Source organism: Bubalus bubalis, chromosome 4 (assembly GCF_019923935.1).
Source record: "Bubalus bubalis isolate 160015118507 breed Murrah chromosome 4, NDDB_SH_1, whole genome shotgun sequence".
Classification (NCBI taxonomy): Eukaryota; Metazoa; Chordata; class Mammalia; order Artiodactyla; family Bovidae; genus Bubalus; species Bubalus bubalis.
This window is the reverse complement of record NC_059160.1, coordinates 160721409-160747443: the sequence shown is the minus strand read 5'-3', so window position 1 is coordinate 160747443 and position 26035 is coordinate 160721409. Positions and strand designations below refer to the sequence as shown.

The following is a 26035-nucleotide window of genomic DNA, read 5'->3' as shown; positions in this document are numbered from 1 at the left end:
TTACTTTACAATATTGTGGTGGTTTTTGCCATACTTCAACATGTGTCAGCCACGGGTGTACATGTGTTCCCGTCCTGACCCCCCCACCTCCCTACCCACCTCATCCCTCTGGGTTGTCCCGGAGCACCAGCTTTGTGTGCCCTGATTCATGCATCGAACTTGCACACCGAAACATCCATATTACCATGTGTGAAATACTCCCCTTTTTTAAAGACGGAAACTCAAGACAAACAAAACACAAATCTCACACACAATGCTAGCATCCAAAGGAGCAAAGGAACTGGTTCACGTGTCTAGTAAAAGCCCAACAACTCTACGCTTTCCAGCAGGCCACCCCACTCAAATATAAAACAAGTTGGCTTATTCCCAAGGAAAAGCCCCAAATGAAGAGGAAAGTTTCCAGCTGAACACACCAGAGCAACCTACCCTACTGTGTGGATGGAGCTTGTCAACTCCTAAATGTCGATTAGTTGCTCCAACTGTCAAGTTCTGGGGAAGCCGGTCCTGCTTCGGGGAATTTTGAAGGCAAGATCCTCAGGTTAAGTGGCCCGGCAGTTGCGAGGGCCTTACCAGAAAACTCCCCAACAAGGGCTGGGTAGCCATGAGTAGCAAATCTTGAACTCTAACAAATTTTGGTGCAACTCATGCTGCTCACCACACTATAGGCCGATAAGTGGAGAAATGAGTTGTTGGGGCAAGGATTAACAACTTTATTCAGAAAGCCAACACATAAGAAGATGGCCTCACATTCCAAAGAACCAGTCTGCCTGAGGTTGGGTTCTTTTACACTAAAAGGGGAAGGAGCAAAGTCAAACACTTCCTGGTTCCCATCAGCCTCCGGGAGAGATGTGTTAATTTCTTCCTCCCTGTAGACATTCACAGGTGTGCCTGGTCAGCATGTTTCCTGAGAGCTAAATAAAGGTATTTTAGCTTAATGCTCCTTACCTGGGAGGCAGGTTTTCCAGAGATGGGCCCTTACCTATAATTTAAGCTTACAGGAAATATCCTTTTAGTGATCAACTTGTAATAGAGTACAAAGGTACTTTCCTATTACACTGGTTTTCAAATATGAAACCAGCAAACTTTAAGTAGCACTTAATTAGGAAGCAATATTCAATAAGCTAGAATGTGGCCTCCATAACCACATTTCAAAATATATCTGTATTGGTTTTCTCTTAAATTCAAGCATCATTTATATTTATATAATAGAAAAACTGAGGATTCCTCATATTTCCAAAGAAACACAGAGTTGAACATGGTTAATATTTTATATACATACAGACATGGTTAACATTTGATATATACATACATATATTCTACCGTTTTCTTGTTTGCTTTGAAAAAAATGAACTAGTTCTACATACATGTTTCACATATTACTAACTTAGTTGTACATGTTCCCTAATGATATATGTACATTTTTCTCATTCTTAACAGCCACCAGGGAAGCCCAAGAATACTGCAGTGGATAGCCTATCCCTTCTCCAGCAGATCTCCCCAAGCCAGGAATTGAACCAGGGTCTCCTGAGTTACAGGTGGATTCTTTACCAGCTGAGATACCAGGGAAGTCCCTTAACAGCCACAGAGTATTCCATTTCATAGAAATGCAGTAATTGTTATCCAGCCCTTAGATGGCCATCTAAGCAAAAGTCCCATTTTTCATGCTAAGGCATTATAAATACACTAGAAGTAATAAATGTCAATTCGATAGTGTGTGTCAAACCTAACAAGCACAATTAAGCTTGCCAACCAAGTGACTTCTGATTATCATTTTAGGGTGTTTCCAATCTCGTGTTATCACAAATATGTCAGGATGTATCCTCACCCTTTGGGCCTCTGTCTGTGTACCTGAAGAATAAAATAAACGCTGCTAAGAGGAGCTGCCATCCAAAGAACCTGTTCTGATTGACACTAACACTCACAAGTCACATCCTTTTGAGCTTGGGTTTGGATTCGGAGAATTCAAAAGTCATCAGAAACCAAACCAAGATATAAGGTCCAGACCCAGCTGGACAGTATCAAATGTATCAAGCTAGGACACTGGATATTCCTGGGCCATTCAGAAACTTGTGAAGCCAATTCTGAAAGAGCATCAGAAATATGGTGAGCAACTAACTCGTTCCACAAAATAACCTTTTATGGTCTGATTCATTCATGGCAGGAAGGAGGGAAGGCCAGGCTTTCTTGCCTACTACAGACAATTTAAGCCTAACCCACGTCTCTGAGCAGACTTGACAGAGGCTCCAACAGGGGGTGGATTCAGTTTCTCCATGACAGTCATGATTCTGTGACTGTTCAGAAGAAACAGTTCTCTAAAGCCTCTTTGAGAACCTGAAGCAGCTCAATCTGCCTGATCCTGCCCAGCTCAAGTTGGCCTGTTATCTTCCCTGACTCCTGCAAGAACATTTCAAAGAAAACCCAAAGGACACATAAGCTGAACTGTGGTCCTTTCTTGGGGTGTCCCTGAAGCACTGAGGTGTTTGAAAGCTTTGTAGATTTTCTGGGGAAATAGTCTTTTAAGAGACGTAGCACAAACACTAACAGTCCTCAAGAGCTCCTCATTGACGTGAGAAATCATAAAGTGAGAGCAGCACATGTGATTAAGCTCAGGGAACTATGTGACCCCCAGTGGGAGCCAGGGTGCTGGCCCCTTGTCCCTGCAGAGGGGACACTGGGGACAGAGGCAGTGCTTCCATCCAAACAGGAACAAATCCAGGGCTCAGCGCACACAGTTAACCACAGCTTTTATTGCGGTTCAGGAAGAACCTGCTGCTGGCAGGCAAGCTCACTGTCCCAGTCTGCCCAGGCCTTCTGCTGCATGCGCAACAGCATTCGTGACTGTGTTGGTCACTGTCTCAGTGACTTCCTTCACCACTTTGTCCCCCGACTCATGGGCCTTCTTTAAAGCATCAGCAATGGCTGTTGGGGAGGAAGAAGGAGAATGTCCAGGTGAGCAAAGAAAACAATTCAAGTCACTCGCCGTGCTGGTGTCACGTGGAGTGTCCTGTGGGATGTGGCAGTCTCACTGGGTTGCGCCCTGCAGGCGTGGGACAGAGCAGAGTGCAGCTCCTGGATGAAGGCATTCATACTTGCTTTTATTTCTCCAAACAGCCTGCATTTCTCCAACTATTCGTGAGATGGGGCACCTGCTAGTGGGTGTACTGACTACTCAGGCTTCATTTTTCTGTGAGCTGCCTGTTTATACCTTTTGGCCATTTTTATCTTGGGTTATCATTTCTACTACAAATATTTTTGTTCCCTTTGTGGTTTTTCTTTTGATTTGGCTTATGGTATTTTCTTTTCACTATGGAAAATTTTTAACTTTTATACTGTCCAATTTAGGAGAAGGAAATGGCAACCCACTCCAGTATTCTTGCCTGGAGAGTCCCATGGACAGAGGAGCCTGGTGGGCCATGGTCCATGGGGTCGCAGAAAGTCGGACACAACTGAAGTGACTGAGCACGCACTGTCCAATTTACCTAATATTTCCTTTATGGCCTTTGGATCTCTGTCATCATTAAAAAGATCCTCCATTCTCTGAGATTATGCCAAAATCTATGTTCTTTGCTATGAATTTAATAATTTCATGTATTTATATTTAAGTCCTAATCCATCTGCAAACTATTTTGTTATAAGGAGCGAGACATACACAAGCTTTGTACATTGTGATACAGAAACATATAAACAAACATGTAAACATTTAAATAAATATGTATTTGTACAAATATATAATTCATGTCTCCAATGTTTCGTCCCAGCACACTGCCACCTGATCTTTGGTGACACCATCCTATTAACATTCCACAGAGAGGACTATCTAGATGGCTCCTGCTGTAGCGAGTACAGTGTGAGATCTCAGAGCGCAGATAATTGTACCCCAACTGAAAGGAAGCAACCTCGGGCTCAGGGTTTGGCCTGATTAGGCAAGGAACAGGTTGCTGCCAGCACCCAGCTTCCCTCCTTCCCACCTCAAACTTGGCCTTACCTTTCTCTCCAGCCTCCTTGGCATGATCTATCACCTCCTTCACCACTCCCTCCACAACGTGAACTGCAAAGATGAGACAAGCCCAGAGTGAGAGCACAGTGTAAGCTGCCTGTCCTCATGGCAGGGCTCAGACAGCCCTGGGTATCCCGAAAGGGCCTCAGGGATGCTACTCCCGCCAGGACAGGACAAGCTGCTCACCAAGAACCCCCCAGCTGGCTTCCTTCAGAGACTGGAGTGGGACCTGGCTGCTAGCAGCCAAGCTGGTAGGGCACAGGGCTCTCCGTGTCCCTCGCCCAGCAAGGCCTGGAATGCTGACTAGCAAGCGGCCTTTCTGTCGGCTGGGGACCTGGAGCCAAGGCTGGGCCTATTTCCCAGGTCACCACACCTCCCAGGTGAGCTGCTCTTCTGTCTGTGGCTGAATGGAGGCCGCAGCAGGAGGCTGAATGTCAAAGCTTCACCACCACCACCACCACTCCCCGCACACCCACGGCAACACCAAGTCCCCCAAAGCAATTCCTCCAATAAGACAACACTCTCTGCCCTCCTAGGGTGGTAACGTGCTAGAACTGAAAAATGTTGGGTCAGAAGAACTATTTCAGATTCTAACTCATAGAATTAACTCCACTGCTTGGGTTCCCTTGTCCTGGGAATAACACAGCGTTCAGAGAGCTGGTCAGGATGAAAGTGGACGGTCAACAGCGGTTGCAAAGCTAAAATGAAACAGCCGTTCATTTTAAAAATTGCAGCCGTTTAGAAAGAGAACAGCAAACTTGGGCACAAGCTGTTTTTCACAAAATGTCATACGGGTAGAATTGGATCAGCTTCCCTGTATCCAAGGGCCGATGTACAAAAAAGAGTTTCTGGGGACTTTGAACAAACTGAAAATGTCCTTTGTGTAAACTCTAGGGGCTGACTTTGAACACAATCAGACTTGGTGATTCTTAAGCAAGAAATCTTTGAAGCTTTAAAGTTATGGTAAAAAATTAAAATCCATCTTCCTTTTCCTGTAGCATCTATAGGATACTTAGAATAAGCTCTTTTAACATGAAAGCCTCCCACATGCTGCCGGTTTCCAGAGGCAAGGAGTCAAATCACCAGCTGCTCACCCAGCACCTTGGCTCCCCTCCTGCCTCCTCCTCTGAGCTGCTGCCTCCTTCCCACAGCCACAGACCCCAGGAATGTCAAGCCTGGGGGGTGGGGGGCAAAACAGGTCTGACCAGGAGGGTTGCTGGGGCAGCAGATGTCTCATGGCTCTGACTGGTTTAGCTTCTACAGTCCCCTACCTCCATCCCGATGGAGCTGATCATCCTTGGTTCCCTGTGGGGCCAAAGCCTGCCCCCATCCCGCTGGGGTCAGCTTTTCACTGGCCCAGTCAAGTCTGTCCTGAGCCCCCCAGTGGGAAGGAACAGTGCAAGGGGAAAGGAGCCCCAGGGTCCTTACCAGCTTCCTCTGTGGCCTTCTCTGTGCGGTGGGCCAGGCCCTCGGCAGCTAGCTTCCCCAGGCCTCCCAGCATTGTGTGGCAACAGGTAGTAATGGAGCAGGATGCTGGGCCTGGACCAGTCTGCTTTTATAGATGCCTCTGATGCCCAGCCGGGCGCCGGGACACGAACACTCATGCTGGTGGTGAGTCAGCACAGGATCAGGAGGAAGAAGCTGGGTGGGGCCACCCCACTGCTGTGGCTGGGGAAGTGCTCCTCTGGCAGCATGAGACCCCCATACCCCATACCTGAGACCCCACGAGGGGCAGGGACCGGGAGCATGAGGCCGGACAGAGCTCGGTTCTGGGACATACCCCTCTCCCAAGGCAAGAGGCCTTAGTGTCCTGTGGGGTGAGAGGCATTTGGGGACCTCAGCCCTGCCAGTGCCCTGGACTCATGGCAGTCTGGGCACAGTTGTATATCCAGACAAGGCCGAGAACTTCCAGCCTGCTGCCTACTATCCCTAGGGTGGCCTAGTCAGGGGTGTAGCATTTTGTAAGCCTTGGGTCCTGGGCAGCCTCCAGGCCAGGAATACAAATGGAGTGGTGGCTGCTGCCCTTCCTATTCCCAACAACTCAGCTCAGCAGAGTGGCCTTGCAGCTTCCACTGGACAGTTTGGGGGAGTAGGGAAAATGAGGGCCATGCCTGGCCCAAGGCAGAGAAGGTTGCAACGCTGACAGAAGTCTAGTCATCCCTGACTTGCAGTTACCTGGTTCTCACTCACGGGAGCGCCTGGATGGCCCAGCACTGAGGCAGCCTGCAGGTAAGGGAACCCAGTCCTCCTTGCACTTTGGGGCCTGGCCTCTTGGGGAAGCCCTGTGAAGTCAGAAGTGCCCACCCAAGAGGTCCTAGGGGAGTAAATGGAGGACCCTGCCACCATCTGGGGATGTACTTCTGGCTCTAGCAAGAGTTCCCAGAAAGAAGCTCTACCAGTCCCTGAAGCATCACATGCTTAGGGAGCCAGACTGCCTTCCGAGTTACTCAGGATGGAGAGAGATGCCTCAAGCCACGTATCACATGCTGCTTCCCTTAGTCATTAGCCCAGCTGAGCCTCAGTTTCTTCATCTATAAAATGGGGGCATCCATGCCTTCCTGGCCCTGTCACTGATAGTTGGTGGGGCCAGGCATGCAAACTCTTGGTAAACTTCCATTTCCACCCTCTTATCAGTGATGTGCTAGGGATGCTTGGCAGTGAGCCCTGACCAACCAATGGGTGGAACAAAGAGTGGCAGGGGTATAAGGCTGCCTCGGAGTGAGAGGGCTAGGAGTCCTGGAGCAAAGGCCCTTCAAGGACTTGCTCATCAAGTCCAGGCCTGGGGCAGGAATTTGAGGCTGCTGCCCCCATACAGGCTCCCTTACCCCTCAGAGGAGTCCAGGAGGGAGTGGCAGGGTCTAATTAGTGTTTACCTGACACAGGCTTAAGGAGTCGAGGCCCTCCCACATTCCTGAGTGGTGCTGGGAGGCCCTGGGCAGTGGCCAGCCGCCCTAGGGTGGGCAGTGGATGGTATAGCCAACAGGAACTCTGGGTCACAAGGCCATAGCCCCACACATGCCACAAGCAGGAGCTGATCAGGTCTTAAACAACTTGGAGAGTCCCTTTAAGAAAAAGAATATTGCTACACACACACACACACACATATATACGTTTGACCCTGTAGACTCAGAAAGTGAGGGGCCCTGGAGTTTAAGCAGGTCTAGATGACTCTGGCCTCCCTGTTACATCCAAATCCCAGAGAGTTCTGCTCATGGTTTTGGACAACGCTGCCAAGGGTGGGGGCGCTCCTGGGACATGGCTGGTGGGAACTGGCCTGAGAGCCCCGCAGGACGCTCCCTGGGCCCATCAAAACCCCCTGCCTGTTCCCTCTGAGGTTGTGTGTGTCCTCCACCCCTACATGGGTCCTTTCTGCTGGACCCCTTGACAGGACGGCAGTGTCAGCCACCAGCTCTGGGATGGCTTCCAGACCCCGTGACCCCACCCCGCCAGTACCACCCTTGGGGACTTGTCACTGTGGCCCTCTCCTTGGGAGCTCACCAGCTCAACAGGCCCATTAGGGCTCAGCCACTCAGCAGGACTCTGGCCCCAGTCCCAGCTAGGAGCCCTCGGCTACACTTTTCCTCCCCCGTCAGACTGCTGTTCCCTTCACTACATCCCCCGGCCCATGGGACCCTCTCCTCCTTAATGCACGGCCCTGGTGTGAGCACCCAGACTCCAGTGACAACATATCATGGCCCCAGATCTCCTGACAAGGCTGGGTTCAGGTACAGATCCCAAATGCAACAGGGAGAGAGAAGACCTGGAGAGGTCAAGCTGCCCGAGACTGGATTTGGGGCCCAGCCCTTGGTGCTCTGGCCCACTTCTAGTCCCCCCAGCCTTCCCACTGTAGCTCTGACCAGCTCCCTGGCCTCTCAGCTCAGCCCGGCCCATCCGGGCTCCCTGACGGTGGACTCCTTTCCAGTCCAAAGAACCTAGGACAGTCTCACACCCTCCTAAGAAGGATTCTGGTCTAAGGGGTTGGGCTTGGACTACTCCTACCTGGATGAGGTTGGGGTGATTCAGGTAGGAACCACCCCATCTGGGAAGAAGCCTGTCATGATGGGTCCCCAAAGAGCAGCCCTTGAACACAGGCAGCCGAGTCAGCTTGTCCTGAGTCAGAAGGTCAAGTCCTACACTTGGGGCTGTGAGAACTGAGCTTTGACAAGCTTTAACTAATTATTCAAATGGAATCTGCTCAACAACCCAGTCTGGCAAAGGACCAGATGACTCCATCATCAAGTCAAGGAGGGCCAATTTTTCAAAAGCAATTTGCCAACTGAGCAATGAACAATTCTGGGGGTGGGGGGGAAGTTTAAGTATGCTTAAATACTTAGGGCTGTCTCACATCTGAAGCATGATAAATTTTTTTTCTCCTGTGACTGCAATTTTCATGAACAGCAAGAGTTTTATAACTGTCAGACCCATACAGAGCCCATATATCTTATACATACAGACCCCTTCCAGTCACAGGGGAGCCAAGAAGAGATTTCTGGAGACCTGGTTTGTCAGTCACCTAGCAACCTAGCTCTCACACGCCCATGGGCAGAGGGCACATCAGAGGGGTAGCTGAGGAAATGGAGAGTTCACAAAGGTGTGGGCAGAGTTAAGGGAGTCAATGAGAGATGGCGAGGCTGCTAGGATTTGGAGCAATGGGGGACCTCGGCCTGGAGGGGCTGTAGACCCTGATGCGAGCTCCAGTTGTCAGAGAGGGCCAGCAGACCGGAGATGCCACTGTCAGCGGGGGACAGGGCCACTGCCCAGCCACGCCCGGCAAGAAGAGAGCAGGAGGAATAAACTCCTCTCTTCTCCATCTCCTACTGATATCCCCTGCAGCCGAACCCAACAAGTCTCAAAGGTAAGGGAGACTGGGAAATGCGGTTCAAGAGGCAAGTTCCCAGGGCGAGGGCAGGGAGTAAACGGCACAGAGCATGTGGATTCTCCATAAACAGAGAACACCAGCTTAGCCTGCCAGACTTCCAGGTCTGGAAGCAGCATGACAGCAGCTTAAATCCTAAAGAGCCCCATTTCCCCTTCCTAAAACTCCATGGGGAAACAAGGAACAACACAGCAACAAAGACGCAGCACAGCCATAAATAAATAAAAAGAAGGAATTCCAGTGAAATAGAAATCAGACTTATAGGAATTATTCAGGCTTCTGTGGCAGAAGGCACTGCAGCCAAATCTAGAAGACACTCCAGGAAGAAAGCGTGAGCTGAAAATTTCAAACCCAGTTGAGGATAAAGTATAAAGGCTACAGACTAACATTTCCACACAGTTAAGAACACAGCCACACAGTTAAGAACACAGAATATGGTTCACATGAGCTCTTCTTTCTTAATTTTTAACTTTTTAACCTTTTTAAAAATAGAAAATGCCACACACAAAAAACAGAACACCATGAACCCTCGTGGACACAGCGCTGTAACCCAAGGGGCCAGACGTCTTCTCAGTTCATCTGAAAATATGCCATTCTTGAGGAAACTTCTAGAGGACTAACTCCAACCAACCAAGAGATAATAGAAAACATTTCAACAGACAATGGCAGATTGCTTCTAGTATCTTTAGTTACAGATCTAAGACAAAACAAAGGTGTGGCGGAATGGAATGTAAATGCTATGTATTTTCACAAAGTAGAAAAGAGACAACTAACACCAACCAAAAAAAAAAGGGAAAGGGAGAGAAGGTGGAAAGCAGAAAACTCTGCCCTTCTCATCTGTAATTTGATGGGCATCTGAGCTCAAGTCCAAAACGTGATGTTAGTGACTTAGTGCTTGGCTAGTTTGGGGAACTGGGGTTTGCAGAATCAGGAACCCCCCAGGAACTGCTACTGCAAGAATCATCTTTGGAGACCTGACCAAGACCCAGCAGGCGCAGTGGCCACAGCCTGCTTCTCCTCAGCCTATCTGGGATTCACTAACTTCATGAACCTCATGGAGACAGGCCTGGGCTCCTACAGGCTCCCATGGCTCCCTAGCACCACGTCCACCTTATTCCAGACATAGAGCCAAAGACAAGTCCAACCTGGCCGCACCCGCAGGGCTCAGTGTTGGGGGAATCGAGGCATGCAGGGAGCATCCCATGCACAGGGGCAGAGAGACGTGCAGGGGCTGCAGTGCAGAGAAGGCACTAGAGTGAGCCTAGCATGGCAATTCTGTTATCTGGTAGGAGAACCACCGGACCATCATCCCTGCTTTCATTCGGTGGATGCTGCCAGAGCCCCACGCTAGGCACTGGGCACGCACTAATCAGCACAGGGGACTTGGCTGCAGCCTGTGGACAAGCATCACAGCAAAGCACACGGGAGAGCCCCTCACCACCGGCGGTGGCTGGACCCATTCTGTGTATGTTGGGGGCCGATCTGGGAAGCTGAGATCTGATGGACCAAAGAGCAGCAGCCACCTAGACAAGGGTGATTTATGAGGAAGGATGGACAGCATTCCAGGTAGAAAAAAAAACAGCACACACACAGACTGAGGTGAGCTGAAGCGCGAGGCCAAGGGAAATGAACAAAGGTCAACATTGCTGCAATTGAGAGGGAGGGGGCATTGAGCAAGGAGGCTGAGGAGGTGAGTGAGGCCGGCAAATGAAGGACCTTACTATCATTGAGGCAACATCAGAATTTCAGCTTTCCTTTGTAATAGCAACATACTTCACAGCAGTTTCCTGGCTTCCCTGGTGGCTCACAGGGTAAAAGCGTCTGCCTGCAATCCTGGAGATCGGGGTTTGATTCCTGGGTCAGGAAGATCCCCTGGAGAAGGAAATGGCAATTCACTCCAGCACTCTTGCCTGGAAAATCCCATGGACAGAGGAGCCTGATAGGCTAAGTCCATGGGGTCGCAAAGAGTCGGCCAGGACTTCACTTTCACTTTCACAGCAGCTTAAACGATAAGAAAACTGATCCTTTTGCCTAGTGTGCACTGGTTAAGTTAGGGACTCAATAAAATAACTTGGGATATAGGTTCTTTTCATACTTCTGCTTTGCCCTAATCAGCCAGTTGGCTTTTCCTCTGGCTCCTTCCTCCTGAGGTTAGAAGTGGCTGCCAGAGTTCTAAGCATCATTTCCGGTCACAAAAATGTCCAGTGGAAGAGGAAGAAATGCTTTGTCTTTTTTTTGAGGATGAAAAACCCTTTCCTAGAAGTCTCCTGGTCCTCAGACCCGACTCCTCCTCTCTTGGTCTGAGATGGCTCACACATTCATTCCTAAAGCCAACACTCAGAAGGAAAACAGGATTAAGAAAGACTGTTGGGCCAACTGGGATTTCTCCTGAGTCAGGCAGGGGAAGGTTGCCTACCAAAAAGGATCTGAGGGCCCTGACAGTTCAGCCCCACCGGCCTCTGGGTGTGGCCCCACGTGATCGCTCCCAACCCTGGCATCCTCTCCTGGGGGCAGGGGCTCCTGGAGATGCTGGAAGCACCTCCACATTACTCCGGGTATCTCTTCCAGGACCTTCCCTTTAGGTCTTGGCCTGTTTTGTAGACCAGGTGAGGCCTTCTTTGGGGAAGTCAGAAACAGGAACAAACCATGAAACTGAGCTTGGCCCTGGGGTGAGGGTGACAGATACCAAGGATTAGGGAGAGAACCTATTGCTTCCTTGGGAGGGACCTCGGATTGCAGAAAGGAAAGGTCTGGGCAGATGGCTACACACATAAAGACCTGGGCTGCGAGGTGTGAAGGGGAGGGCTGCGGGGGTGGACACGACACTGCCCCCTGCTGGCAGGTCGCGGAAAGCCTCTAGGAAAGTATGACGCAAAGACGACGCTTTTTTTCTATCAGTCTCCCCTGAACTGGAAGTGCCTTGTAGCCAACATCTTGTAGCCAGAGTTGAAACGGCGTGGCTATGTATGTACTCGTCCAGAAGAGAACAAGATCATACGGACGGGGGGAACAGTGTGTACAAAGGCGGGGAGATGGGGAAAGGGAATGGGGCGTTACCAGCCAAGGTGTGGCAAGGGTTCGGATGAAGAGGGCCGCCAGCGCCCGGCGCCAGGGCTGGGCTTATCCTGCGGCAACGAGTCACCCACCAGCAGGATTTACCCAAAGCTGGTATCGCGTGCATGAACACGTGGACACGTGCAGGGGAGGTTGGAGGGAATAAAGTTTGCGCGAACTCTAGACCGTCTTGGGGACCTGCCCGACAAAAACGCCGGTCTCCACCCTAGGCCAGAAGATACCGCTGCATCCGGAACGGAAGGGGTGCCGACGGGAGTGGTCTAGCGCGCGCACGCACTCTGCCGGGTGCCTGCGCTTCAGGCTCACGTGCAACGCGCTCACGTGCACCGCCCTGTGCGCCGCAGGGCCCTCCCAGGGGGCGTGTCGTGGGCGGAGCTCCTGGCGGCCGCGCCAACCAACTCAATCGGGCGGGGCCTAGGTCTTCGGGGCGTGTCCTCGCCCTTCTGCTGCCGCCCTGTGACTCACCGCTGGGTGCGGCAGTCGCACAAACACCGGACGGGCTGGTTAGAGTGGCTAGGGCCAGAACCACTCCCCTGCGTCCCCGGTCTTCCCCGAGAGTTCCTGCCGCCTGAAGTCCTCGCCGGCGCCCAGCTCTGGATTGCCTCGATGCTCCCAGCCTCCTGGCTCAGCTCACTGGGAGAAGTTCCCGAGGCCGTGGCCGTTGGAACCTGTAGTCCCCCGCCCAGAGCTGAGCTCCTCGAGGATCTGGAGATCGTGTATGCCCTTTCTAGGAAGAGTCGGGTTCCTGGAGCTGGGAAAGCGGTTTTGGAATCGGGGGCGGGGAGAGGCACGTACCTAAATGGGGTTTGAACTTAAAATAAGGGAGAGTGGGGATATGCGGTTGAGAAAAGGAAAATGAGTTCTTGGACAACCAGTCTGTTTCCTCCGAATTTGGAATGCCAGGACTGTCTCTGGACTAGGGGCTGAGTTTCTGGGCTGAGGCTCTGCTCTAAGCGAGGGAGAGCTGGGCCCGTGTAGGAGTCATGAAGTGGGCACAGGGTAGGAATATATGTTTTAATGAGGTGGCCCACCAAGAGCCTGCCAGAGCTCCGGGCCTCGAAGGGAGTCACGCATGTCTCCCTTCTGTCATTTCAGGAGGCCAAATTTTTTCCCCAAACCCGAGAAAGTCTCAGAGGCCTGGTTAGCAGTCTTGTCGATGGTTTCCTGGGTAGTCTTGGCAACCTGGTCCATGGCTGGGGAAGGAAGGAAAGATCAGTTGAGGGCGGGACCCTGGGGAACCACAGCCATGCAAGGTTAGGCTCCCCTGGGGCTCCCTCCCCAGGAAGCAATGAGAACAGAGGGTCTGCAGAGGAGACAGTGCTGGGTGGAATATGGAGGTGTGCTGGGCTATCCACCCTCTTGCCCACCAGCCCCACCAGACCTTTCTGCCCTGCTTCTGTGGCCTGATCCACCACTTGCTGAACCGCTGTTCCGGCCGATGTCACTGGAACAGAGAGATGTGGGCTTTAGCTCTTTAGATACCACTAACCACAGGGGCTCCACCTGCCAACCCCATCTGTTCTCTAGAGTAGACTGTCCTACATGCCCAAGGATGGATGCCATTAAGGTAAAGTCCTTTGACCAAGGCTACTCAGTCAGTGAGGGGCATGGGCCCTTTCCAGGACTCCAGGGTATTATTCTTGTTTATTTATAACTCTGGGCTCCTCTCCTCTGGCTTGCTTCCCTTGCAATCTTCAGGACTGCTGAGAAAATATCCAACAGAGGAAGGAAGGCAGGGCAGGGCTGGAACTGGCATCTGGGCTGTGGCTGCTGCTGGGCATGGCCCAGGAAGAGCCCTGCCCCCTTTAACAACTTCTCCCCTAGAAGCTTGGCCCAAATGCCTGAATTCCCACCACTGGGACTTCTGCTTTGCAAGGCATTCTCACTACCTCCTCTCTCTGTACCCTTCCCCAGAGGGCACACAAGCAATGACTGCCAGTTGCCTCTGTGCACAGGCAGCTTAAGGCATTAGGAAATGAAGTGCAGGAAACAGGTGAAACTTCCAAGGTCAGGCCATCTCCTCTATACCAGAGTTTATACCTGTGGAGAACAGGGTTTCCAGGAGCTCAGATGTGCCCTCCCTGCTGGGTAGGCAGACAGGTGCTCTGGCCTTCAGCTATCTGCTCATCTACTGCTAAACAGTAAAAGGCCTACCTTACCCAGACCCTAGGGGCCAGGTGCACAGGGGTCAGGCAGGCCCTGGATCTGCTGCTCACAGACATCCCTGGGTTCCTTGTCTGACATAGCACAGTCAGGACCACAGGGACGGAGCCTTTGCACTCAGCCTACAGATGGGAAAAGTGAGGGCCAGAAGGAAGGGTGCTGTAAGCAGAGGCTTCATGCTACCCTTTTAGCCTAGCGGAGCAACTGCTCGCTTTCCTAGGGCACTGAGGAAGGATGGGGTGGGTTTAGGTGTTGTCAGCTGACTGGGATATGCATAGGACTGATTGGGAGCTGGAGTCCCAGGGGAGGCTGAGCCGGAACTGGAACAGGTGCTGCTGGTGCACCCAGAGTCTCCTGGCATCCCCTGCCCCCCGTCCATCTTCAGCCCAAGGTGTGTAACCTCAGGTCTGAGGAGGAAAGAGCTGGAGCTGGAGACTAAGACTAGTGACCTGCCTTGGCCTCGTGAGGGTGGGAAGGTCCTCTGGGTGAGGACTTAAGAGGAAATTAGTATTGGGGGGAAGGGAGGAGTGCTCAAAACAAAGCCCAGTGGGAGTCTGGAGCTGCTTCCCTCAGCCCATCCTGGTTCTATGGGCCTCTGGGACCCTGGCGGGCAGAGATCGCCTGGTGGCAGAGTCCGCGTCCCCCGCGGACCTTCTTCACTCTCCCAAGGGCCCGGGTGGGGCCACTCCCCGCCTTCGCAGCCTCCTCGGATTGGCTCTGGCAATGCCCAGTGCCTCACCCTGCCCAGGCACCGCTGTTCTCCTGCTTGCCTCAAGGCATCATTCCTGGGCTGGTCGGGGTGGGCGTCCTGCCAGGTCCCTGCAACTCCGGAGAGAGCCCTTCCCAGCCGGAGCCACCCCCACCCCCTGGACTTTCCGGCTGCACAGTCCCCTGGCTTGCGCCCCCCAACCCCCGCGTCCATCGGGTGTGCCCGCGTCGCGCTCTGTTCTCACCCGCTTCCTGGGCCGCCCCCTCCACTTGCTTCTTCAGGTCCTGCAAGCCCTTGCTGGCCATGGCTGCGGGGGGTCTGCGAGTGGTTAAGGGTAGCCGCAGCGACGTTGGATCCTGCTCAAAGCGGCTGCGACCCGAGCGCCAGCTCTGGTTTTTAAGGCGCCCCAGGGCCAGCCCCTCCCCACACGAAGGGGGGTTGGAGGGGGCGCGGGGCGGTTCCCAGCACTCAGGGGAGTGACTGGGCCCTGCTCCAGTACCCGCCGGCCCGAAAGCACATCCTGGCCTCAGGCGGGCCGTGATGGGAAAGCGGGGAGGGGTGCCAACTAGTGTCTGAAGAGGGGCTCAGGGCTGCAGAGGGGCTGGATCGGGGATCGTGACAGTGGCTGGGGGCACAAGGGGGCGCACCAATCTTCCTCCACCGGGTGGGCGGGAGGATTCCCCAGCCTGGGAGGGGTGAGGGAGGTGGGGATCATCACCAGGTGGAGTTGTAATTAATAGCAGCTGCTTTTTATTAAGTATTTACTTTGTGCCTGGCGCTGTGCAAACGCTTCCAGCCTCTTGTGTAACCTTTACAACAAGCTCTTTGAATGGGAGTTAGTAGTTTTTAGGAAGAAGATGAGGCACAGAGGGTGATTTAGGTCTCACCAAAATTCACATGGCAGGGACTCAAGTCTGAGTCGGTGGGCTGTAAACCCTAGGGCCCTGACCAACGCCAAACCAGCAGGTCCCACGCACTCAGCCTGGACACTGCAGACTGGCAGATGCCATCTGCCCAACTGCTGCTGGGACAGGGGTAGGATGGGGGGGTGCAGTGGAGAGACTGTGGAGTAAGTCCCACCCTCCTTCCATAGAGGCCAGTCACTGGCGGCTCAAGTGACCCTGAGTGACCCTCAAGTAACTCCTCGTGTGGCCCTGACTGGGGACCACACAGCTCCAAGTGGAAGGGGAATAACAGAAAGGGCCGTCCACCTGTGTCCAGCCGAGGCAAGGAAATCGTTGTCGGTCGCCAAAGCCCAAGGACTTGGGTGGAAAGTACCCCAGACCACACTGCAAGTAAGGGAGCAGCCCAGCTACAGGTTGCTCAAGTCAGTTTTCCCGGGACTGAGCCTGAGGGGCTCAGGGATGGCCAGAGGGCCTCGGAGGAGGGAGGGTCATTTAGTGACTTGCGTGTCAGTAGGGCAGCCAGGGATCCCAGGGACAACAAAACAACTCTTGAGGCACAACCTCCTGATGCTCAAGGCCGCAGGTCAGGCCAGCCCAGCGCTCTTCCACTCGAGTTGGCCGAGTTGGCCATTGGAGCCTGGAGGCCACCCCCTCAGCCTGTGACTGGACCCTTTTTAAGGCCACTCTCTGATTAACCCTTTCTGGGCCTGTCTCTGCATGTCTGTAGGAGTCCCCCCTATTTGGGAGCTCTGGGAAGTCTCCGCTTACTCAGGGCCGCTCAACTGGGCCACACCCTGCCTAATAGATAGGGAGGAGTGACTAAGTCATGAAGGGTTCGCCTCTGGTGTGGGGTATCTGGAGAACACACACACACACATGAAAAATTGATTAACGGAGGGTTTCTGGGCCAGAGGAAGGGACAGGCCCTGAGATCTGCTTAGGGGGAAGGAGATCTGGTGGGGGGAAGGGAAACCAAGCACAGACTAACAAAGCAACTACCCCGCCCTGTGAGCATCCCTCCCTGCCGGGAGCCTGGTCCAACCCTGAGCTCTAAGGGCTAAGGCGAGTCCACCTGACTCTTCCTTCAGTATTCCAGAGAGGCCCATCCAGCCCCTGCCCCAGGCCTGCCAGCCCTCCTGAAAAACCGCTGCTACCACTAATCCCTTTAGCCAGGAAGACCTTTTACACTGCTCCAAGTTAGCTCATTGCTGAACTGCTGATGCTGTTTGGCACCAGGCCCTGTGGGCAAAGAATGAGATAGGCAACAGCCTCTATGGGAGGGACTACCAGGCCCAAGCAGGTGATAAGAGACGGCTGAATGGTTCTAAAGCAACAGGCACTGAAGTCAGACCCCTTGGGTTCAAATACTCGCTAGAACAATTTCCTTCATCTCTCTGAGCCTCAAGCCTCAATCCTTGATGGTGGGGGGCACAATAACAGAATCTCCCCCAGGGTGTTATGGTGAGGATTAAATGGGCTGATGGATGCCTGACACAGCTGAGGGTCCATGGTTGGGGATGGTGGGAACGGCGGGCCCCTTAATCTTGCTAATTTTTACTCATCCTTCCAGTTTCATCAAAAAGATCACAACCAGGGAAGGCTTCCCTATCACGGATTAGATGAGGCATCCCAGTCTGGGCCTCGCAGCATTCTGTATTTCCCTAACATGACACGCACCACACTTCGGTGTTATTGCTTTTCAAATTCTCTTTCCTCTGCAGGGGAGCAAGATCTGCCACTCTAAAATGTCTCTTTGAAATGCAGGCTATTTCAAGCTGAAAACAAGGCCCAAAAGACTCAGGAAGAAACTTTGACCTTCCCCCTTAGTTGCCTAGAGAATTAAGTTAGAGGGTCTATTACAGTAATAGAACTATCACCATGGCTAACTAGGACATTAACTAGGTATGTAGACAGGCAGAAACCGAGAAAAGTCTATTTGTTAACATTCCTCTCTGTGTCCCATTTTCTGTACATGACCCGGCAAACATTTGTTTACTAAACACTTGCTTTCCATCTTCATGTCAACTGCCTTCCTCCCCAAACCACTAGCCCCAACACCCTCTTTTGTCTTTAGCTAAAGATGATATTTCAGGTGACTGTTTCAGCCACTTTGATGAGTTACTCAGCTTCCCTGGGTCTCTCGTGTATACATGCTATTGAACTTTGATTTTCTCCTGTCAATCTGTCTCACATCAGTTTAATTCTCTGACCAGCCAGAAGAACCTAGACAGGTAAAGGAAAATGTATTCCTTCCCAACACCTCCAAGATTCTGAGCAATTGAAGAAACCATATCTAGTTTGCTCAGTTTGGTTCCTTAGAGTCAAACACCTTACCTGATACATAGAAGATGATTGAAAAATCTGTTGTAGCAATGTCAGAGGAGGTCATCAAGAGGATGTAACTACCGGTTGCCTCGTGAGCTGGACCTGAGCAATCAGAGGCTCCCCACCCTCTCTCCTGTCCTTGGAATGAATGTCCTGACTACAAATCCCGTATTAGTGGCCACTTTTAGAACACAGCCTTGAGAGAGTAAGATGTTGTTGAAACCCTCTTGAATCGAATATATGACTGCATTCATGTGTGCTAAGTCGCTTCAGTCGTGTCTGACTCTTTGCTACCCTATGGACCGTAGCCCGCCAGGCTCCTCTGTCCATGGGATTTCCCAGGCAAGAATGCTGCAGTGGGTTGCCATTTCCTTCTCCAGGGGGTCTTCCTGACCCAGGGATTGAATCTGTGTCTCTTGTATTGCAGGAAGGTTCTTTACCGATTTAGCCATCAGGGAAGCCCGAATATATGACTGACTCCAGTCAAGCCCTCTATTAACTTTTAAGATTCTGGCGGGTTGGAGCATAGATCTATTCATCTTGTGGCTGCCAAGACAAGTCTCATATGTATGTTCTCTTATTACAATTGCCACCTACCAAAAAAAGAAAAGAGGGACAGGTCACCTGGGGCTTCTTGGAGAAAGAGAGGGATGGGGAGAGAGCAGTTACTCCTCTAGGGAAGCCAGGTACAGCCCCACAGAGCTCACAGCACATAATAGAGGACTTAAAAGTAAAGCACACTGCAGGTGCTCATGGGATGGGGAAGAATCTTCCTGGACCAGGCAACTTCGTTGTTGGATCACAGGAACAGGTCTTAAATATGTGTCCGGGGGCAGAGGTGGGAGTTGGGACAAGCAGCAGGGACCCTTCCACGTTCCCTCAATAGAGGAGAGGGTATTGGAACCCCAGGAGCCCAGTCTAGTATCCTCCTCCTGCAGTTACCTGAGAGGACCTGTCTCCTCCGCTTTCTCTCAGGCACACCCAGCCCCTCGGGCCTTCTTTCTGGGGCATGCACAGGCCTGCTGATGAGCAGTCTGAACCTGGGAGTAGGAACACCCCTGACTGCCCTGTGCCTCTTCAAGACCCTTCACTCCTCCCATGGTAGGGTTTGGACGGCTGGGAGACCAGCAGCTAACTGCTCTTTTCTGCCTCCTCAGCACTGGATGCCCATGACTGCAAACTGGGCTACAATGAAGCTCAGCTGTTTGGCTTTGCAGCCCCCAGGGCTGCCCTTGACCTCTGCTCTCCACCACGGAGGGAGGATCAGCAGGTGGCCTGGACTCAAGCTTCAGCGCCCCCACCCAGGGCTGGAGACCTGGGGCAAGCCACTTAGGTGCTTTGAGCCCAGACTGGGTGTTAAAGGGAAAGGAACCCTGCTGTCCACTTAGCCACCTCTGAACAAGACTCCAGGGCATGATGCCCATAGCCTTTCATGTAGGAAAACAACCACTCGGGTCCCTGGGTTGTTTTGAAATCTTGGAGATGGTGGCATCTGCCGCAAGGCCACTGCAGCCCACGCAGTCGGGGTGGACGTAGCAGAGCATGATGCGAATCAGCTGTGTGGCTCTGGGGTCAGGCCACCTGGCCTTCTGCCAGGCCCCAGCTTCTTAGCTCTGTGCCCTTGGGCAAGTTGTTTAACCTCTCTGTTTCTTAGTTCAGTTTCGGTGAAACTGGGGACGTACTAACAATTGGTTTTGAGGATTAAAGGAGGTAAAGCACTTAGTGCAGTGTCCCTCACCTGGGAGGAGCCCAACAAATATTTTGACTCTTTTTCTCTCTAGGCGGATGCTTCCTCTCCTGCCTCTCAACTGTTGTGTTTTCTAATGATCCTTGACAGGACTCTGCTGAAGGAAGGGAAAGCCCAGCTCCAACCTGGTAGGGAGCTCAAGGCTGGGTGGGGACAGGAGGGAGGAACTCTGGGGTCATGTCCTTCTTTGCCAAGGAGGATGCAAAAAGTCCTCGCTCTGAGTTTAGACTTCACATCTTTGGAAGTTACCATCTGCTTCAGGGAGGGGTGCTAGGTGTCCCTGTTCCCAGAAGGACAACTGGCTCCAAGGACACACCCCAGGGGCCCAGGAGGACCCCTGCCATCAGAGGGGTCCATCCCTGGAGGGTGAGTCAAAGCTCAAAACCTGGGACATCCTGGTCTCATGCTGCAGCAGACAGCGTGTTCTCGAGGTTGTTCGCGGGAGCCAAAAAGCAGGGCCGCCACCTGCACGTTAAAAGGCAATGGTGGGGGTCGGGGAGTCTCTGAAGGCACTGCGTGCTCTCAGAAGGTGCTGGAAATGCCCAGTGCATCCCTGAAGCATACCTGGCCCAGCTCCTGTTCCTGGGAGGGCCCAGGGGGCATCTTTGTGAATAAGGCAGAATAGAAAGAAGAATGAGCAGGTATGCAGTGGGGATTTGAGTTTTATTTGGAATCATTACAATCATAAAAAAAAAAAAATTCACAGTAGCATCTGTGGGGATCAGAAAGATCAGAGGGTGGTGGGCAGGGATAAGGCTAGGGAGCTGACGGCAGTGGTGGAGACAGCACGGGGGGACGGCCTGTGGGGGGCTGGATGAGGGTGTGGGGCTGGGCAGCTCTGTGGGTCCTACTTCAGGACCAGACACCCCTTGTGCCAAGAGGCGATGGCATGCTCCTCAGGGCCTCTGCAGATCACTGGCAGCCTTCTAATCTCCCCCACTCTTGGTCTGGAAGAAACAGTGACTTTCACACATGGCTCTGGGGCCCCACCCCTCAGTGGTTACCCTGGCTTAGGGAGTGGGGATGAAGAGTGTCATCTATGCCTCTCTGCCCTGAGGAGGTTATTCATGAGGGGATCTCACACTCAGGCTCAGGGGGCTGCAGGTCAGGAGGCTCCCCTGTGGGTTCTGGGACCCTGAGAAGGAAGCAACTTGCGTAGGGACCCCTGTGTTACCCCAGGGATCCAGCTCCTACCTCCTCAGCCACTTGCTCTTCCACTTTGGCCGCCTCATCCTCCTGTGAGGGGACAGGTTGCTTCAGGGCCTCCTGTGGAAAAGCAAAGGGGATGTGGGACCAGGTGGAGGGTGCAGAGCTTCACTACTCTGACCTCAAAGAAGAACAGAGGTCCTCATCACTACCTGGGGGCTGGAAGGGAGGGAGGTGTGAAGGCCAGGTTGGCCTTGGAGGTGATGGAGCCTCATGGGGGTTGTCTGATGATGCCAAGGCCTTCTGGGAGTACCAAGTATCCTTGAGCCCAGCCTCACCCCCAGAAGCCAGCAGTGAGTCCCTGACAGACCCTGATTGGGCCTCCTCCATGAGCAAGCCTAGTAATGGGGGTGGGGTGGGCAGTGGCCTCTGAAGCCCCGGGCCTGACCCCACCCTCAGTGTTCCTGAATCACATGACCACATACCCTTCTCCTACTGTGATCCTCAAAGACCCCTGGAAGGAAGGGCATGTTTCCACTGTTCACATGGGGGCCCCATGGCCAGAGAGGCCAGGTATTCAACTCAAGGCCTCAGAGCTCAAAGCCGTGGGGCTTACAAGGATCAGGTCTGGCTTGCTCCAGGCCTAACCCTATCCCCAGTAGCATGAGTGCTTCCCTCTTTCCTTCTCCCTGCCTCCTGGATGGGCATGGGCTCAGGCTGGTCCCTCAGGTGGGACCAGCAGGGCTTATATAATCCTCTCCCACTTCCTGTCTCTTTCTACCTACCTACACCCAACCAGACCCTTGCCTGAGATGGTGTCCTGCCTTGGGGTGATTGCGTGATAACTGATAGCTGGGGCCAGACTGGGTGATCAGCTTGGACCCTGGGCTCAGCACTGACCTCTGGAGGGTCCTGACCCCTCAGGGCTACCATGGTGTCCTCCTGCCCTTTGGTGGACTGAGACAGCCAGAATTGGGGGAGGTTCCTCAGACAAAGTACAGGCAGCCACGTGTCCTGGCCGCCCCAGGGTGGGCGCATGAGGCAGGGGCATGAGCAGTCAGACAGGTGGCCAGGGCTGCCTCCTTCTGCAGTTCACTGGACGGCGAGTCATGGATGGTTTTGGGCTGTCACCAATAAATATCTCCCTTGAGGTAGCCAAGGGCTCACCAGCCCTCCTCCAAAGTCAGCGAGGAGTGTTCAGGCTTCTGCTCAGAGGCCTCGGGGGCAGCCTGGCCCCATTCTAAGGCTTCTTTTGCTGGGGGGGGTGGGGGAGGGAGGGGCCTGGGGTCTCCTGGGGTACATCTGGGTCCTGCCTGGGGTCACTGATGATAATGATGATACAGTCACCTCCTTTTGTTGGGTATTCACCATAAGCAAGGTGAAGCTGCATCACGGGGCTCTGTTTTCCTATATCATCACAGCCCAGTGGGATGGATACTCAGCACACACCCCCAACAAGCATTTTACAGCTGAGAATATGCAGGCCCAGGGAAGTTGAGTAGCTTCCCAAGGTCACAGGCTAATAAGAGCTGGGACCTAAGGGAGGGGGCACCTGCCTGCTCCTAGAGTCTGGAGATCCTGTGACCTCGGTGCTGTGTCCAGAGCCAGAGGAGGGTCACCGCCTACCCTTCCACTAACCCACTCCAGGGATTCTTAGTGCTGGGTACCTAGGATTCCACTGGCCCCTAGGGGCCTGTGCCAGTTAGGGTGGAACTTTCTAAACAACATCTGCTTATACAACTGGGAACAGCTCATCTCTGGAATAGGAAAACCTCCTGCCCCAAAAATGAACTGGCTCCCACCACAATCTCCTCCTGTCTCACTCAGAGTCTCTCTTCAGAGCATAGGTTTTGGAGCCAGGCTCCCCACCCCCTCAAATTGCCCCTGTCCTCTCTGCTGCCCAGACGCACACAGGACCAGCACGTACACATGTCCACAAAGACAGAGGCAGAGGGTGTGGTCAGAACCTCACTGTTTTCCCGTCACCAGGGGGCGCTGCTTCACTGCACCTCTTTGCAGGAGGAGGCCCAGCCCAGCATGGTTCTGGAGGGAGGCTGGTCGCTGGGTAGGCGGTGACTTAGCAGCTCTGATCTGGTGTCCACTGCCCGTGGGAGGCTGCCTGTCACGACGTGGGGCTCACAGGACCCTGCTTTCTCTAGTAAAATGTGGTGTCTCCTAAATGCTGAGCACCATCGGGTGGGTGTGGTTTTGACCTTCACTTTCCAGCTGGGCCCTCCATTGTCCCCCACACAGGGGTGATCGTGAGGTTCCCGGGATGTGACAACACCAAGCACAAACCAGGGCCCCTAAGTCTCCATTCCCCTGTATGTTGCTGCTGCTGCTAAGTCCCTTTAGTCGTGTCCGACTCTGTGGGACCCCATAGACGCAGGCTCCCCCGTCCCTGGGATTCTCCAGGCAAGAGTGCTGGAGGGAGTTGCCATTTCCTTCTCCAGTGCATGAAAGTGAAAAGTGAAAGGGAAGTTGCTCAGTCGTGTCTGACTCTTAGCGACCCCATGGACTGCAGCCCACCAGGCTCCCCCATCCCTGGGATTTTCCAAGCAAGAGTACTGGAGTGGGGTGCCATTGCCTTCTCCGCCCTGTAAGTTAGTGAGATGATAATGCTTCTTCCCCAGATGGCCTCCGTGGGCCCAGGAGACAGTACAGGGCCCCGAGCTAGGGACTGGATCTCACCTTGTGCACCACTCCAGAGGTGACTGCAATGTTCTCCACCTCCTCCACAGTCTTGGTGGCCACGGTGTTGACACTGGAGACCACGGCCTCACTCACGGCGTTGGCCTGCTCCTTGGTCTTCTCAGCCACTGTGGGAGGAATCTGGCAGGTGTTGGCCCTGATCCCACCCAACCCGGCTCTAGCCTGCCCTGGGCCCTCAAAACTCTGGCTCTACTGGAGACCTAGGCTGTCTTCTTTCTGACTCCCCGGAAGGTCTGACAATGATCAGGTGGTCCACCCTGGGCCTACCTCCAGCTTCTGGAGGCCTGGGTCTTAGTACAGCAAGGGGGTAAAGAGGGCCCCAGGCTTGGGTCTTTAGTAGCCAGGTGCAAAAGTCTCCTGATGTCCCACCCTCCATGTCCCCCGGTCCTGGGTCACCTTACCTGAAGTCACACTCTGCACAACACCCTCTTTGGTCTTAGCTCCTGTGGAGGAAAGGGAGGTGTCAGCCCAAGCCCACTCCAGGTGTTAGGAGGGGAGTGGTCAGGGCAAACACACCACAGAACAGCTGGACAAGCTGCAGAGTCGGTGGGGAGTGCGGATGGTGTCCGGGGGCCAGCCATCCTTTCAAAGGCCACTTCCTGCTATGTCTGGAGGAAGGGGATGGATGGGAAGTGGACAGGACAGGATGCAGGGAAGAGAGAGACCAGCCTGAGGTAGGGTCTGGTGGGTGGACCTCGAGTGGGTGTGGCCTGGGCCTCGGAGCTGGGATTGATAGGGTCAACAAGAGCTGAGTCATCAGCTTGGCCTCCTCTTTGGAAGGAGCTGAAGGGGAAGGGGGCTTGGGAGGCTGGCCAGGATGCTGAGGGTCCATCTCATCTCCCCTGAGGTAGCCCTTCTTTCTGGGCAGAGTGGGGACCTACGGCCTGGCTGCTGAGTCCCTGCTTGCTCAGCCCAGGGCTCCAGTGTGGCTTCTTCTCTGAGTCGCGGGGCTGTGGGGGATACTGGGGCGGGGTGCTGGTGTGTGGTGGTGTGTGCATTTGTGCGCACACACAGGTGTGTCTGAGGGCTAAGTGCCTCTCCTGCCGTCCTGCCTGAGACCCCTCAACCCCACAGAGGCCCAGACAGACAGGGGTGTACAGGAGAGTGCGGGGCCTCTGGGCCCAGGAGTCCTCATCCCTCCCAAACATGCCTCCCTGGGGTCAGGGGATAAAGTCAAGTCCAGGAACTTAAGCGGCCACCGAGCTGCCCCTCCCTGCCGGCTCTGCCGCGCCCAAACTCACCCACATACATGACACCCTCCTTGGTCTTCTCAGCTGCCTCCGTCACTCCCTGCTTGGTCTTTTCCACGGCCCCCACCACACCCTCCTTGGCAATAGAGAAACCCTTCTTGAAGACGTCCATGGCGGTGGGCAGGGATGGGAGTCTGACTCCCCAGATGAGCTGTGACCGGAGCTGGCTCGAGTGCTGCTGCGGCCGCTGTCCCTGCGGCTGCCTCTTATTGACGCCGATGAAATATTGATGATGCAGCGGCGGCTGATGGGAGCCCGGCCAGCCCAGGGGAGGGGGCGGGGAAGGAGGGAGGGAGGGAGCAGTCTGCCCCCAGCTTCTCCCAGGGCCTCTGGGCCTCTGCTGGCTCAACCCTCCCCCCATCCCCTGCCCCCTGACAGGCCATAGCAGGTTGGACACATCCTTATCCATCACTGCCCCTCATTCATTTGCCACCCTGGGCACCTACAGGGGCCACCCTGACTAGGTGCTCCCAGGCCTGGGGCTGTTGTGTCTGTGTACCTCTGGGGTGGAGAGGGGCTGCGGGGGAGTAGACACAGAAAAGAAAGGCGTCTCTGCTACTGGTCCCAGGTAGGGCAGGGGTCAAGATCAAGCTGGCCTGTCAGGCAAGAGTGGCCAACCTCCCGGACTGGCCTGCCCAACTTCTCCCCAGCACCGTGAATGCCCCCATCCTGGGGCTCGGGCAAGGCCAGGTGGAAGAACTGGCTACAAAAGGCTAACCCATGGCCCTGGCCCAGCTACAGACTGTGTGACCCTTTCTCTATCTGGGCCTCCACCCACCTGCCGGCTCCCACAGCCCAGCGGTGAGAGACGCTGAGTAGGCACGAGTGCCCCCGCATCCCGGCCGCCCACATGGATGGGCAGCAGGTTCCCCAAGGCTCATCTGGCCTCTTTCTCCTGACGCGCTTCCTTCCACCTCCATGCTGGTGCCCTTCTGACTCCCAAGGGGACATGCTCGGTGGGACCACCTCCCCCTGTGTCTCCCACACCCAGGGTCTCTGACCGAGTCCTCCTCGACCACAGGAACTGGCCTGCGTGGCTGGCTGCCCCTGTGGGGCCAGGCCGCGGGCGAGAAGGCGGACGGGGCTCACTGGGGGGGCCGGCCCAGGCCACTTCCTCTCTTTGTTGTCCC

At 53.9% G+C, this 26035-nt stretch overlaps 2 protein-coding genes and 1 non-coding gene across 3 annotated transcripts; all 3 read right to left on the bottom strand.

Moving 5' to 3' along the window:
• Window positions 1-694: 694 nt before the first annotated feature.
• LOC102392563 lies at window positions 695-5419 on the bottom strand. The gene is made up of 3 exons (XR_006550885.2): window positions 4184-5419; window positions 3986-4048; window positions 695-2919 (listed from the first exon to the last, which is right to left on the bottom strand). It is a non-coding gene; the product is annotated as an uncharacterized LOC102392563 (transcript).
• A 7529-nt stretch (window positions 5420-12948) lies between these two features.
• Window positions 12949-15332, bottom strand: ADIRF (adipogenesis regulatory factor). Its single transcript, XM_006066615.3, has 3 exons — window positions 15065-15332; window positions 13330-13392; window positions 12949-13141 (listed from the first exon to the last, which is right to left on the bottom strand). Exons 1-3 carry the CDS (start codon window positions 15123-15125, stop codon window positions 13035-13037), a joined length of 231 nt encoding a protein of 76 aa, XP_006066677.1. The 5' UTR covers window positions 15126-15332; the 3' UTR covers window positions 12949-13034.
• A 5109-nt stretch (window positions 15333-20441) lies between these two features.
• SNCG (synuclein gamma) lies at window positions 20442-25158 on the bottom strand. Its single transcript, XM_006066614.4, has 5 exons — window positions 24897-25158; window positions 24057-24098; window positions 23635-23762; window positions 20992-21063; window positions 20442-20744 (listed from the first exon to the last, which is right to left on the bottom strand). Exons 1-5 carry the CDS (start codon window positions 25015-25017, stop codon window positions 20724-20726), a joined length of 384 nt encoding a protein of 127 aa, XP_006066676.3. The 5' UTR covers window positions 25018-25158; the 3' UTR covers window positions 20442-20723.
• Between the last annotated feature and the right edge of the window lie 877 nt (window positions 25159-26035).

Coding starts and splice junctions, on each gene's coding strand:
- SNCG (XM_006066614.4), bottom strand. CDS start 25,017: ATGGACGTCTTCAAGAAGGGTTTCTCTATTGCCAAGGAGGGTGTGGTG. Junction 21,064..23,634: donor CCTCTGGAGTGGTGCACAAG/GTGAGATCCAGT, acceptor GCTTTTCCACAG/GAGGCCCTGAAGCAACCTGT. Junction 20,745..20,991: donor AAGAGCAAGTGGCTGAGGAG/GTAGGAGCTGGA, acceptor TGTTTCTTCCAG/ACCAAGAGTGGGGGAGATTA.
- ADIRF (XM_006066615.3), bottom strand. CDS start 15,125: ATGGCCAGCAAGGGCTTGCAGGACCTGAAGAAGCAAGTGGAGGGGGCG. Junction 13,393..15,064: donor GGGGGCGGCCCAGGAAGCGG/GTGAGAACAGAG, acceptor TCTCTGTTCCAG/TGACATCGGCCGGAACAGCG. Junction 13,142..13,329: donor CACAGAAGCAGGGCAGAAAG/GTCTGGTGGGGC, acceptor TTCCTTCCCCAG/CCATGGACCAGGTTGCCAAG.